The 13147-nt window shown below is 37.9% G+C and overlaps 1 protein-coding gene across 4 annotated transcripts in view; it reads right to left on the reverse strand.

Annotated features, from left to right (window-relative positions):
• The window catches only part of DPP10 (dipeptidyl peptidase like 10), a 567120-nt gene that overhangs the window by 6963 nt on the left and 547010 nt on the right, over positions 1 to 13147 (reverse strand). For all 4 annotated transcript variants that reach the window (XM_080399193.1, XM_080399192.1, XM_080399195.1 and 1 more), the window contains 5 exons: positions 7510 to 7704; positions 5895 to 5949; positions 1574 to 1673; positions 791 to 849; positions 630 to 702 (listed from right to left, as the gene is read on the reverse strand). In XM_080399193.1, coding sequence (XP_080255319.1) covers positions 630 to 702; positions 791 to 849; positions 1574 to 1673; positions 5895 to 5949; positions 7510 to 7704 — 482 coding nt within the window. The remainder of the gene's footprint in view (positions 1 to 629; positions 703 to 790; positions 850 to 1573; positions 1674 to 5894; positions 5950 to 7509; positions 7705 to 13147) is intronic.

Genomic DNA, 13147 nt, shown 5'->3' on the forward strand with positions numbered 1-13147 from the left:
GCATCAAAGCTCCTTCTTTAGACTTACATCAGTTAAGAAAGTTCAGAAAAATACATTGCAGCCAAATTGAAATCTGTAATTACAAATTACCTCTTCATTGACACATCTTACGATTCTATTTAAAGTGCTAGAACTTACTCTGTTTTACTCATTCTCTGTCTTAAACTGCTGCTAGTACTGGTGCTATTAAAATGCTCCCTATAGCTTCAGCTTCAGATGCTTTGGCACTGCCTTGTAATTAATTAGCTGAAAAGTTTAGCTTCCCATTTCATGCTGTACTTCACCAACTGTACTGATAATTCCTTCTTCAATTGTAGAACCTTTATGAATTTAAAATACCATCAAAATTTTATGTTGTTCTATTAATAATTCATATAATACCTTTCACTAGAAAGACAGTGGTCCACAAGATTTAAACAAATTAGAACATACAGCACCTAAAAGGTACAAATATTCAGCAAAGCATCATCAGTTTAGAGTTAGAAGTGACAATTAAATAAAACATAAAATGCTATCAGAGGGATAATGAAACTAAAAATGAACTTGCTAGGTGCGTGCATAATCAGTCTTTGAATGCCTGCCTATTAGAACCTCTGACTCCAAATGTAATTCCATCTGCAAATACTTACCATCAGCTGTCCCATGAACTATTAGCAAATTCGCTTCTTTTAAACCATGAAGATTGTGTAATACGCTGGATGCCTATTAGTCAAACACACGCAAAGGTATAAGTGAATTGCATTTGAAGAGTAAAATGGTCATTTTAGGTTGCTTATTTATGCTAGCTTACCTGATAGGTATTTTCCTCTCTTGATGGAATACCAAGGTATCTTTCTGAAAAAGCTGATGCTGTGAAAATAAAAACAAAAATTTGTGACTTCATCAAAACTACTTCTATTTTAAAACTCACCAGTTCTGACCTAAAGTCAGGAGAAACTATTTAAGCCATGAAGTCAATGAAGTGGTGTTAATTTAAAACCAGAATGTACCATTTAAATATACAATTTAAAAAAGGTGGGTTTTTTTTTTAAAAAAAAAAAGAAAAAAAATCCTCAAAACAAAACAAAAAAAACCCCAAACAACCCAACCCAACCCAACCCCCAAAACCCAAACACTAATAGATCATTAAAGTAACCTGGCCTGATTTCCTGTGTGACAGCTCACAGTCCATAGCCTGTGCCCAAAACTTCAGATACCCAAATACCCTGTGATTGAATGTTGCCATGGTTGATATAAGGAATTTACCACTAACCTTAAGATCCATTCCTATTATAAGCCTTAATTCAGACTAATATACCTAAAGGATTCTTAGGAAAGGGGTACCTAACTGAATTTTAGTGGGAAATGGGAAATAGAATTCCTTTGCAAAAATTACTGATGTTAGTATTACGTGTTTTGGTAAACTGTCCCAGTGTTAGCTGCCCTCTCATTTAAAGGAGAGAATGGAGATAGTGAGGTGAAATCTACTTGATGTTGTTACACTACCTGCCCTTAGGTAAAACTAATAGTAGCTCTGTGAATCAAAGATATTTTGAATAGACTATCACACAGGTGTAGGGCAGGGAACACTCACCATACAACTTCATATCTGTAATTGGTGCCACCACAGCTCCACACTTGAAGAGCCGTTCACTGGATTTCAGGATCATTGATGTAATGTAGCCACCATATCCCTAACAATGGAAATTATATGGAGATTTTTGTTGATTCATTCCTTTTTAGCAACAATAAAGGCCACTGTGCTAATCCGATGATACCATTTTACAGTATGTATTTTGTATTCGCAAGAATTGCTTTTAAAGGAAATGTAAACCTAGAGTTAAGAGTGAATAAAGATCTCATTTGATCTGGTCAGGATCTTTAAACTATGCAATTAATAATGAGTATATTTCATTTTAAGCCCCATAATTCCATCATGGCAGACTAGCCTGTAGTTAGTGAAAGATTTGAAAATTACGGAAAAAACCCAAACCAAAACAAAAAAACAACGGTATGGCTTTTGAGAACACAGCCTAGACAGAAAGATTTGTACTCTGTTATATATTTAATGTAGATATTTGCTAATTACCAAGCTACACTGAGCATTTTGTTGACAGGACAGAGTGCACGAGAATGGGGGAAGCCTGTGAATTGATTGCAGTATGTCCTCCCCGACACCGGAACTTTCACATATTGAATCCTATTGCTATTAAAAAGGTTTCTGCTACAGCATTGCCAAGCGTCCAACAGAGAGGTACAGACCCTGCACTGTTTTGCAGAAGTAAAAGCTGTACGTAGCCACATTGCTCAGTATTATGTTCATCTCTGGATGCACTTTCTGGCCACAAGAGCATCCACTGGGCTGCTTCGTTACGAAGCTGGCAGCACAGACGGCATGAAGAAGGTGGGAGACGTGGGGCAGAACAGAGGGAGCTCTCTCCTTGCCTCACCACATTTATCTGTCCTTACAGCACATCTCTTCATCATCTCCCCTGCAAAGTTTATAACACACCTCCCTGGGAAGAGTTGTGACACAAAAGACAGTCAGGAAAGCTTTGCTCTGCACGAAAAAATGAAAGCTTTAACTTGAGAAAACAGATTTCCTTGGAATGACATGGACGATCCTTACCTGTACGCCTTTCATCATTGTAGACTTAAAGAAAATGAATTCTGAATTGTGGAGTCTGGGATCAATGATTTTCTCATACATTATGGGCTCTTCAAATTTCTCTATTTGCCATCTTTGTTTTCCCTTCATCAGTGCTGGAAAATTGATTTTTTCAGGTATCTTTTTGTTGTTGTTGCTTTGTGTTTGGCACAATGCACTTCAGGAAGAAGGTATTATCCCATGACAGGGAAAAGAAAAATGAAAAACACCATCCAGTCCCCAAAAAGAATATTGCGCATCAAATGCTCACAGAGTTTTCTCATAAACTTTTTTGAATCCTGCCTCCTCCTGCTCTTCATGTCTAAATATTTAATGAATAGATGATTTCTGTGGAAGAATGGAAGTATTTGAAAATCTTTTAATCTTAGCGAAGAAAAATAAGCAGAGATGAGTGTTCCTTGGAATCAACCTATAGTAAATGCAGATGGACACACTAAAGGAAATACAGGTAAGAGCTGGATTATCAAGCGAGTGTGAGGAACCGAGTTATCCCTTTCCCATAGAAATTCCAGCCGAGGAGCCCAAGAGCCACCCAGAATTGTCCATGCGCAGTAGCAGTTTTCACCTAAGAAAGAATTTCTGAGTGGGTACCAGTAACTTAGATAATTCAAAGAGTTTAAGAGAACAGCAACTGTCCTCTGCCTCTGGGTTCTCTACTTTTGATTTTGTTCAATATTCTGTTTGTGTCTTTCCCAGTAGCTCCACAGCACAATTTTAATCCCTAGGATAGCTATTGCTAAGTTATTTATTATTTATGCCATGTATTCATTAAGAGCTTGGTTTAGTTCTCATGGGATTTTTTTTTTTCCTTTGTGCTTGTGCCCTTGCTTCCAGCCAGGCTTTCCAGGACAAAAACTTTACACAGTGAGCTCACATTTTCAGAAGCACTTCACAATGACGGTGCAGTAAATAGTTCATACATCCTGGTGCAAGGATATATGTGCCTCACTCATGGGCTGGATTTCTGTGGTTACAACCCAATTGCTGTATTTTCAAGAAGCTGGATGGCTGTGAAGTTGCAACTTATTTCCAAGCTCTCTTTCTGCTTCCATGAATAAAAATGCAAACAACGTGGAAACGTAATTTGCTGTCTAACAGTTCAGAAAGGCCCTGGGATTGTGCATCACTTGGGCTTGTAACCCCTCACAGAGATAAGCAAGGTGGCACTGGCAGATTTCCTGGCAGTCAGAAGTAGGTATTTTCCACACTGTGGCCTTCTGGACAGTCTTGTTACATTACTGATTGTGACAAGAATTTTATTTCTGTGTAGTTCTAAAACCTCTTAAACAGCTCCCCGACAATGTTCATGAGTCCAGCTTTGTGAGATCAGCATTAGGCAATTCCAAAGTCATCTTATTTTCAAGCAATACGCATATTCTGTTTCCTTCAGTAAGCCAAATTTAATTCATAGAAAGAAAAGAAAATAGTTTTCCTATCACATTGTTGTATGTAGTAAAAAGGAAATGAGTTTTAAAGATTTTTAATTGACTCTAAAGTAAGCAGAGTGGAGGAAAATACAATTAACCCTAGGTAGCTGTTAAATAGATATTTTTTTTCTAATTCTAAAACTAACTTTTAAATGATGGAAATTTTGTTTGACAGTAGAAAGCAACTCTGAGAAGTTAACCTGAAAAGGGCGAATTTCCGTGAATTCAAAGCAGTGTTGAAGCTAATAGACTTTCCCAGTTTTCGCTCCTTGCTTTCTCACATCTCCAATTTTCGTTCCTCAGTCTTTCTTTGAGAAAATAAATGCAGGAACATCATCATCATCATCAATAATATTTTGTGAGAGAAAAAAATTTTGGGGTAGCCTTTGGCAGGTATGTAAAACCATGTATACCTGTATGCTGTACAGTAATTGTCTCATCACATCACTGGTAGGAAACAAGATACTACTGAATCTCTTACAGAAAACAAGTGGACATTTTCAAGTAGCAATGAAAAGAATTTCTGAATTCAGAAACAAGCAAGGAATTCTGGATGCTCAGTGATTTCATTACAAAAATAGCACTTTCAATAGTTTGTGGAAAGAGGATATGAAGAAATATAGATGCTTCTACGCATGTGTACTTTGGTATACATATCTGTAGCAGGCACTAAAATCTCAACAGAAACGTGTCATCTCGTGGATAGGATCAGCCCTTCTTATACATCCCCAGCTGGAAAATCTCTGGCTGCTGCCCTATGAACCAAATACTGCTTTTGATACTGCTGAAATTCTTTCAGTGACAGTTTCTTTAGCTCAAGGAGTGTGGCAGGAGCTCAAATCTTTGAGAAAGGTCATGTTCACGTCAAATGCTGATAGTAGTCACAAACATTAACTAGTCCTCAAAATGCTACCATGCAGGAGGCAAATATCAATATCCTCATCTCACACTCAGACAGATGGGTTAAATGCCTTGCCCAAGGCCATGCAGCAAGTCAGGAGCAGAATGGGGATGGGAATTAAGGATTTTTGTAGTCCAATGCATGATGCTCCTATAACTGATGACTGGGGGGGCTGTCTAAGTACTTGATCATGGTTTTATTGTTGCTTTGAGGTCAAAGGCACAAAACATCTTCATTACTAAGAAAAAACTTTTCTTTAAAAAATAGGTCGTCATGCTAGTCCACAGCAGAAGCAGCAATGCAACAATTATGTGGTGTTTCTAATTGCTGTTTTTTTAATAGACATCAGTAAAATGCTATTTAGCTTGTTACTAAAGGTTAAGCCTTTGCCTTGGTCTATCTCATGTTAGAGGCAACAGCATGCCACACAGTGAAGCCAGCTGACAAAATAGCAAAGGCAAGATTTCCAGATGGTGCAAAAAGGAAGTTGTGAGAGTACCACGGGGCTGTTACTCAGCTAACTTCAAGGGTCAGTAAAACATTTAGATATAAAAGTTGTATTTGAAGGACGCTATTAATTTAATTGCAGCCCAAATATAAAAGTGTAAGAAACAAGCTTTCACAAAACCTAAGCCCATATTAAAATTTTCTAAAGAAAGCAGATGTTTTTTAACAAATACATTCTCCTGCAGATTCTGAAACACAGACACTGCAGTACCACAAAACAGATCTGATTGCTCTGAAATATCCATTCTGGGAAAAAAATAATAATATATAGAATATACAGTAAAATATATAAATTTCCCCCCCCTTTTAATAACTGAAATTCCTAGGAAAATAGATAAATATATTTGATTATGAACTGATAGTATTTCCTTAATGAATCATGATGATACATCCTGTTATTTTTGCACATTACCTTTCCAAATATACTCAGTCTCTTAGGATCAATGAAGGGCTGTTTCAATAGTGATCTGCAAGAAGAAAAGGGGGGTTTACTTTGGTAAAGTAAAATGGTTAATTTTACTTGTTGAAACTAGTATGTAAATAAAATTATTTGTACAGTAAGGAATTGTCATACATGCAAATCAGGTAGAAGAATAAATTACACCAATAAAAGTATTATTGCACGGGGAAATGTGATTTGCTCTCTAGTTCTTTCTCTGTACGGGAAACGGTGTTCCGCTCATCTAACCTAATTTAGATATCTGAGTTCCAGCATCTTGTCTAAATTGTCCATTTACATCTGCTCTTTAGTTAAAGGAGAGAAGAGAGACACCCTCCAAACAGTTGTTCTTTCCCACCCTTGCTGGAAACCTCTCTCAGTCTGGGGAGAACCACCCTCCAGAAATGCCAGGATTTTCCACTGACTAGAGCTTAAATGACTGTCTTTGACCAGGTGCCTAGTTTTTTGACAGCTAAAGGAAGGTAAGATGAATGCTACTTCTTGAATCTAGATAATTATCCAAATAATTAATTCTCTCATCAAAGCCATTAATCAGCTATGGTGCATTTTATACAGAAAAGACAGAATAACCTAAGGGCAAAATCCAAGTGCTTTTGAGGATACAAAACCAGCCGCAGTACCTCCTCTCAGCCAAGGGCACCCTCCCTTTTTCCCATGCCGTGCATCCAAAAAGGCACCAGCTGTAATCTAGCCTAAGAGATCTTAGTATTTGAGCAGAGAGCTCAGTTCTCACAGCGCAGCATATGGCCTACTTCTGATGGCCCTTTCGCAAGGGTCACCTTGAACCGGTCTGCTCAGTGCAGCCCATCCCTGACCAACATGGACACTAGGAATGCTATTGCCCAGTTATGTCATGCCAAAGATGGTTGCCTACTCAGGAAATGGCTGAAGCATCAACCCCTTTCAAAAGAAGAAATAAAACCCCCTAATATCTGGCTTAAAATCTGTCTTTCCTCGAGAATCTCTAGAAAAAGTCCATTCAGACCTGGATACTAGCCATTTGACATGTGTACCCTGTGCAAAGAGCGTTGTCAAAATGATGTGTGATTGCTCCACAGATGGAAACGACTTTTCTGCAGCTGGTGGATTTACATCAGTCTAAGGATGATAATGCATATGAGAAATAACAGGCATTAGCCCAAATTTTGCTCTCATTTACACCACTATAACTCCATTTGGTACGTATGATTCCTCCAGAACTGTGGTGGAAATGAGAGCAGTAGCCTTTCGTACAGGCCTAAAATACTGCAACACAAATGCAGTTAAACATTAACATGTGCGCTGCGTGGAATCTTCCCAAGGAATATAGACAAATACAAATTAGCTCAGCTGGCATATTTAGATTGCACACGGAAGGACAGCTTTATCAAAGAGAAGCACCAACACAAAAAGCAAACACCTCTGACCTTTCATTTGCTCTTTGTGATAAAAATATTATTGTTTCAAAATCTGCAACTGCATTAAAAATAAACATTAATGGTATTCACCATGCAAAGTTTCAGTTAAAAATGCTCATTCGTCAAGGTGGAAGCAGGGTAAAAGAGAAGAAAAGTTTGCACATACGTACTCTACGGCTGCTATCTGGTCCTTCACTTCCACTGATCCTAAGCATCGGTGAACCTCCTGTAGAATCTTAAGGCCTTGAAATCCACTCCCTCTGCCATCAAATCGAGCTACGATGACATTATCAGAGTTGACAAGCACTGAGTCCCAGTCAATGTGAAATTTATCTGTAACCAACTGGCTGCCTGGAGCTTCATCACTGCAAATACCAACACACCAGACACAAACGAAGACTATTGACAATGTGATGCACTTTGTCGTTCTCTGATATTTTGTTTAACCTAGATGGCAGAGTTCAGTCAGTTATGCAATTCTGTTGAATTATTGTCACTTCCATTAATACCATCACATTAGCTAGTGCTGGTATCCCTGCTGGTAGTAGTAAGCAAAACAATTTCTTTAACTTTCTAATTATGTTATATAACTATGTCACAGTGTTGCCACTACCTGAATATACTTTATACAAAGAAACAGAAAACTAAAGCGTGTAGTTCTGCTTATAGGTTAATAAAGTGGAAAAAACCCAACCCATAATCACTAACAGCTAGCTCAGGTCTGAGAAGGCTCATGTAGAATTTAAGTCACACTAAACAGACAAAAAGAAAAATTCATTCAATACCCTGATTATGATTTTGTAGGATATATAATACTATTAAGAAGGATGTCACCTTAGAAAACAAAAATAATTGCATTATTGTATCCTTGAATGGATTTTTTGAAATAGGGTACAAAGAAGACTAAAGTGCACACTGGAGAAAATTATATTTTCTCCATCGAAATTCATAGCAAGAAATGGATGCAGGCAGGAGTGATAAGTTTATTTTATGACTGAAAAAAAAAAGGTTGTTTACAGCAGAAAGGCGGAATAGAATGGGAGAATGCAGTTTCTAGAGGAACAATAAGATTTTCCATTGAAGCCAAATATACTATTTTCCTTCCAAAGAAAATAAAATGTCAGTTTTAAAAGGGAAGCTCGTCATTATTTTTCCCCCAAGATAAACACAGAATAAAAGAGCAGGCTACCATGAAGTTGTACAAAATGCAAAATACTTCTATGCAGGTTGCATCTGCCAGTTGAATGCAAATTAAAATGTAAAAATGTCTGTGCTGGCTGTATGGAAATTAGATTGGACAGTGTCTGTGGGAATAACCTGTCTAAGGTGAAAGAAAGATGAAGACAGAAATTATTATTTTGCTAAAGAGACTTCTATAAATCTGAGAGGAGGAAAAAGAGATAAAAATCTACAATAACTATTGTCATATATGTACAATAATATGCTGATTCAGTACCTAGTTTTGGCTGTGGATAATATAGACCATCTTCAAGGTAATCATTCTATCAATTAGCAAGCATATAACGAATACATATGTTCTCAAATTCAGTCAGACTTACCTATGTAGTTGCTATATCATGCACTGAAATCAGGATTTGGTTAGAGACTCAGTCACAACATATTATGCTCGATTCACCATTATCTTGTGCATCAAGTTTATACTTGGCTTTATAAAAAGAAAGGAAGGCATTTTTTTGTTTGCTCAACCAATTCAGTTGTGATTACGTTAACTGCTAGCAATGCAGAGCAATGAATTTTGAAATACTGATTGTCAAGTAAGGTCTGCAGAAAACACACAATTCAGAAGTATATTATCATTATTATTTACAATAAGAGCAGGAGCTGAACAATTTTTTTCAATTTCTACTTATTGTACAGAACAAGGTTTTCAGAAGCACTCTACATTGACATAGATATTTTCACAGAGCTTTGACCATTACTTCCAATTGTAGCAGCCTCAGAGCAGTTACAATTACTTTTTTTAACTTCTTCCAACTTTCCACAATAAGATAATATGTCAGAAATATCCTTGTTTGGTGAGGTATATTTCCAACAGTTTAATGCACACCACACAAGTGAAAATATCAGGAGTCAGCCTGCTTCGCTCCCACCTAATATAAGAACCAAAAAATGCAGCGTTTATATATGTTATATATCCAGGTTATATATCTATGTGTGTGTGTACATATATGTATTTATACACACACACATTATATACCTAGACACTTGAGAACAGAGAAAGAACTGTTACAGCTTTTCTTTATACCAGAAAGTGCTTAAAACCAAAATGGAATTTAGATGGAAGATGATACCCTCAGATCTATTAAGAAAGGAACAGCAGACAGAACCTCAGCGAGATTCTCAGTGGGCAAGGACTGACAGTGATGTTTTCCCCAAGTTCCTTCTCTGGAGGGCATAGCTAGGCTACTTTTAGGTTCAGACTTTAAACACTATACATCTTCTACTCCTGCATGATGGGCTGTTTGACATATTGCTTTTGGAAGCAATTTTCCAGTGGCTAATTTATTTCCAGAATGTCCACATAAGTAGTCTGTGACAGGCATTTAAAGCCATTTCCATTGAGGTACATGTCAAAATTCCCATTAGCATCAAAAGGTCTCTACTCTGCTGCTGCTACTAAAAAATGATACTGATTATCTGAGGTGTGCTTCTGTCCTCCGCAGAGAGACAGCATATATTCTATGCACCATTTAGGCCCCACTTCTAACCTCTTAAATGGGGGTTAATCCGTTCTGCAAGTTTGTACATCACCCTGAGGACTCTGTAACAAAGCAAGTTTGTTACTACAGTGCAAGAATAGATGCATAGCTTGATTTGTGAAGTTTGTCCCAGGATTACAGCTGTTTCAAAGATCAAGTTTTGTTTTACGCTCATCACTACTTACAGCCTAATTATGATAACTACTGTTCAGTGGTACTCTTCATAGTATTATTTCGTGACCCCACTAGCAAGCCTGGAAGAAAGTCTGTGCCATCTATGCTTGGGTGTCACATAAACACAGATGTGTTGTTTCCACCTGACTCTGGATGGCCATAAGGGAACCAAGGACTAGCCAAAGCACTACAGCAAAGCCCACGCCAGCAGTGAAAGGGCTGCATGGAGCTACAGGCTCTTCAGCATCACTCATGCAGCATCTTAAGATGCTTCACCTTAAGAACACATCATCTCCAGAGTCAAACAACAAAAGCACAATGATTCAAATTAAGACTATGTCTCATTCTTCCCAATTCATTTTGTTTCCCTGTAAGTGACAGCACTTGCACTTTCCCTTTTTTATTTTTGCTCCCGACTTTCAAGGTTTGGAGCTACCTAGCATGTGCCTTTGACAGCAACGACACCTGGGATTATGAGTCCACCGTGGCAGCACAACTGCTGACGACTCGGGCATACTGCTGAAGTTCACCACTGAGGTACCATTTAAACAGACAGAAGCCATCAATAATATAACAATATCATTGACCTTAGTGGGTAATTTGTATGCTTTTTGCAAGGCAGTTGCAGACATCTCAGACTGTCTGGAAAGAGAGGCAGCTCATCGTAAGTTCATATATTGCTGAAAAGAGAAGAATCTGTTCTTTCAGATTCTATAACCAAACCCTTAAACTAAAGTCTCTGTTCATGACTTGAGTTACAGCCTACAGGGAATAATATCATGTTACCAGAGGCTGTTGCTGCTGTACTCTGAGCAGTATTCATCTGCCATTCTGCGATCATGACTGCAGCAAAATTTGTTCCAGGTTTTGCACCATTTAAAAACTAAGTGGCAAGATTTTAAATAAGAATTTTACAAGTTACAGGGTTGACCAAGCTGGGGGAGAAATTTTTTTTTAAAAAAACATGGCAAATAACTGCTACCATGACTGCTTAATTTCCTTCTATTTCTGCAAGACAGCGCATTTGATGCGGTATAGGGAAAAGGAAACTTAATAGCAAATAGGCGAGAGAGACTACAACTCAAGAGGATTAAATCTATGCAATGAAATACCACTGACAGGAGTAATCTTTTGCTTATGGTGAAAATGAGCAGGGAAATAAGATAATTTTGCAGAACTTGTGTAATAGAAAAATCCACTTCATTTTCAGATTTCACGAGCATCTCTTTCACAAGCACACCCATCATTACTGGTCAAATATCAGGGAACATGAATAGCCTTAAACATGCAGGACTAAAAATCCCAAATGTTTTCTCTCTGTTCATATACCCTGTTTAGATATAGCAGACTGCAACTAAAACCAGACAGCATGTTTACAACTCCTCCCTGCAGATATGGCCAAACAAATTCAAACGCACCACCAGAAGTGATTCCATTACTAGGGTAGAATCATGTGAAAGACAGGACTCAAGCAGACAGCACAGTACAAAAAATAAATTTGTTATTCTTAAAATATCTTTCTGAAACCCTTGAGGCCAAAGACTTTAAGAATGAAATTTTGAGAACAAGAGATGTGACACTGTCCTGTGTCATAAGAAAAGGAGGTGAAGTTTTGAATCTCCTCCTGCCTGTTGCTAAGGAAGATTAAATGAGTGTTTTATTTACGTAGGAAGATATGTACTGCTGTGGGGGAACTGGGAGTAGGGGAGGCTGAAAGAAGGTGGATCTTAGCTTAGTGACTCCCCAAGCCTTTTGTGGGGACAACACCACAGGGAAAGGGAGTGAGCAGATCCATTGCTGCCCATAGCACCAGGACAACTACTGCAAATGAAACAGCTGGAACGAGCCTCCAATCTACCTCTCTTTTAGCCTAAGCTAAAAGAGTTCCCCTCTAGGCCCTGTGAAATATTAAAGTTCTCAAAGAACAGGGAAAAAAATTTAAAAGAGTAAAAAAACCCCAATCTCTTCATCATCATCTGCATTGGTATTTACTTTGATGTAACAAACCCAAGAGAGCAGTGGAATACTGCTGCACTCGGCAGAGGCAGGTTGGATACAGGCATGAAATGGATGCTTTGCAAAGCAGTTCGTGGATCGTTCATGCAACTTAGGGATGCCCCTAAAAGGTGAACTTTGCAGCTGTTTTACAGGGGAAGAACTGGCCAAACAAAGAGGCCTTCAGGGATGCCCCCCTTGCAAGCATATTGCAATCAAAGTAGTGGAATCCACCACATATTTTTACACTTCACCATGCAGCCAAGCATTGCTCCTTCACTTGCACCAGCTGCCAGTTTAAACAAGCAATATCCTTTATAACTAATGAAAGGTACAAGGCAGCTATTAATAGGCAAAGTGTTACCATATCTCAGATCTCAAATATTTCCCAATACTTGCATTATGCCTTTCTACATTTCTTCTAGTCTTTTAATGAGTTATTCCCAAAGCTGTAAAAAAGTCTTCACTTCCAAGCCTACTGTCTTATCTTGCTATCGGTCCCCAGAGTGTATTAACTGGAGGCATAAACAGGTTTGATGGTCTCTGCAAGGCCTAAGACTTTCATCATTTCAATAACGGGTGAAATGATTCCTGTTTATTACCAAAACATAAGAAAACAAGTAAACAAACAAACAAACAGAAACCTCTTGGAGACAGTTCACTGTAACTTTGGAGAATACCTGTGTTGTTTTTTTTCTTCTCCTCAAAGATCAGAACAATCTCTCCACTGATTCAGTTTTACAATAATTGGACAATTTTAAATGGCGTTAAATAATAAATGCTGACATTTAAGATACATTATCTACAGATTTTGAAGGAATGAGGTTAATTATGTTCTAGAAAAAATAAAGAATGATTATCACCTCTCATTTTATTACCTAGATTAAATGCCAGAGACTTTACTTAATCATTTCCTGTA

This window comes from Falco punctatus, assembly GCF_963210335.1.
Source record: "Falco punctatus genome assembly, chromosome: 8".
NCBI lineage: Eukaryota > Metazoa > Chordata > Aves > Falconiformes > Falconidae > Falco > Falco punctatus.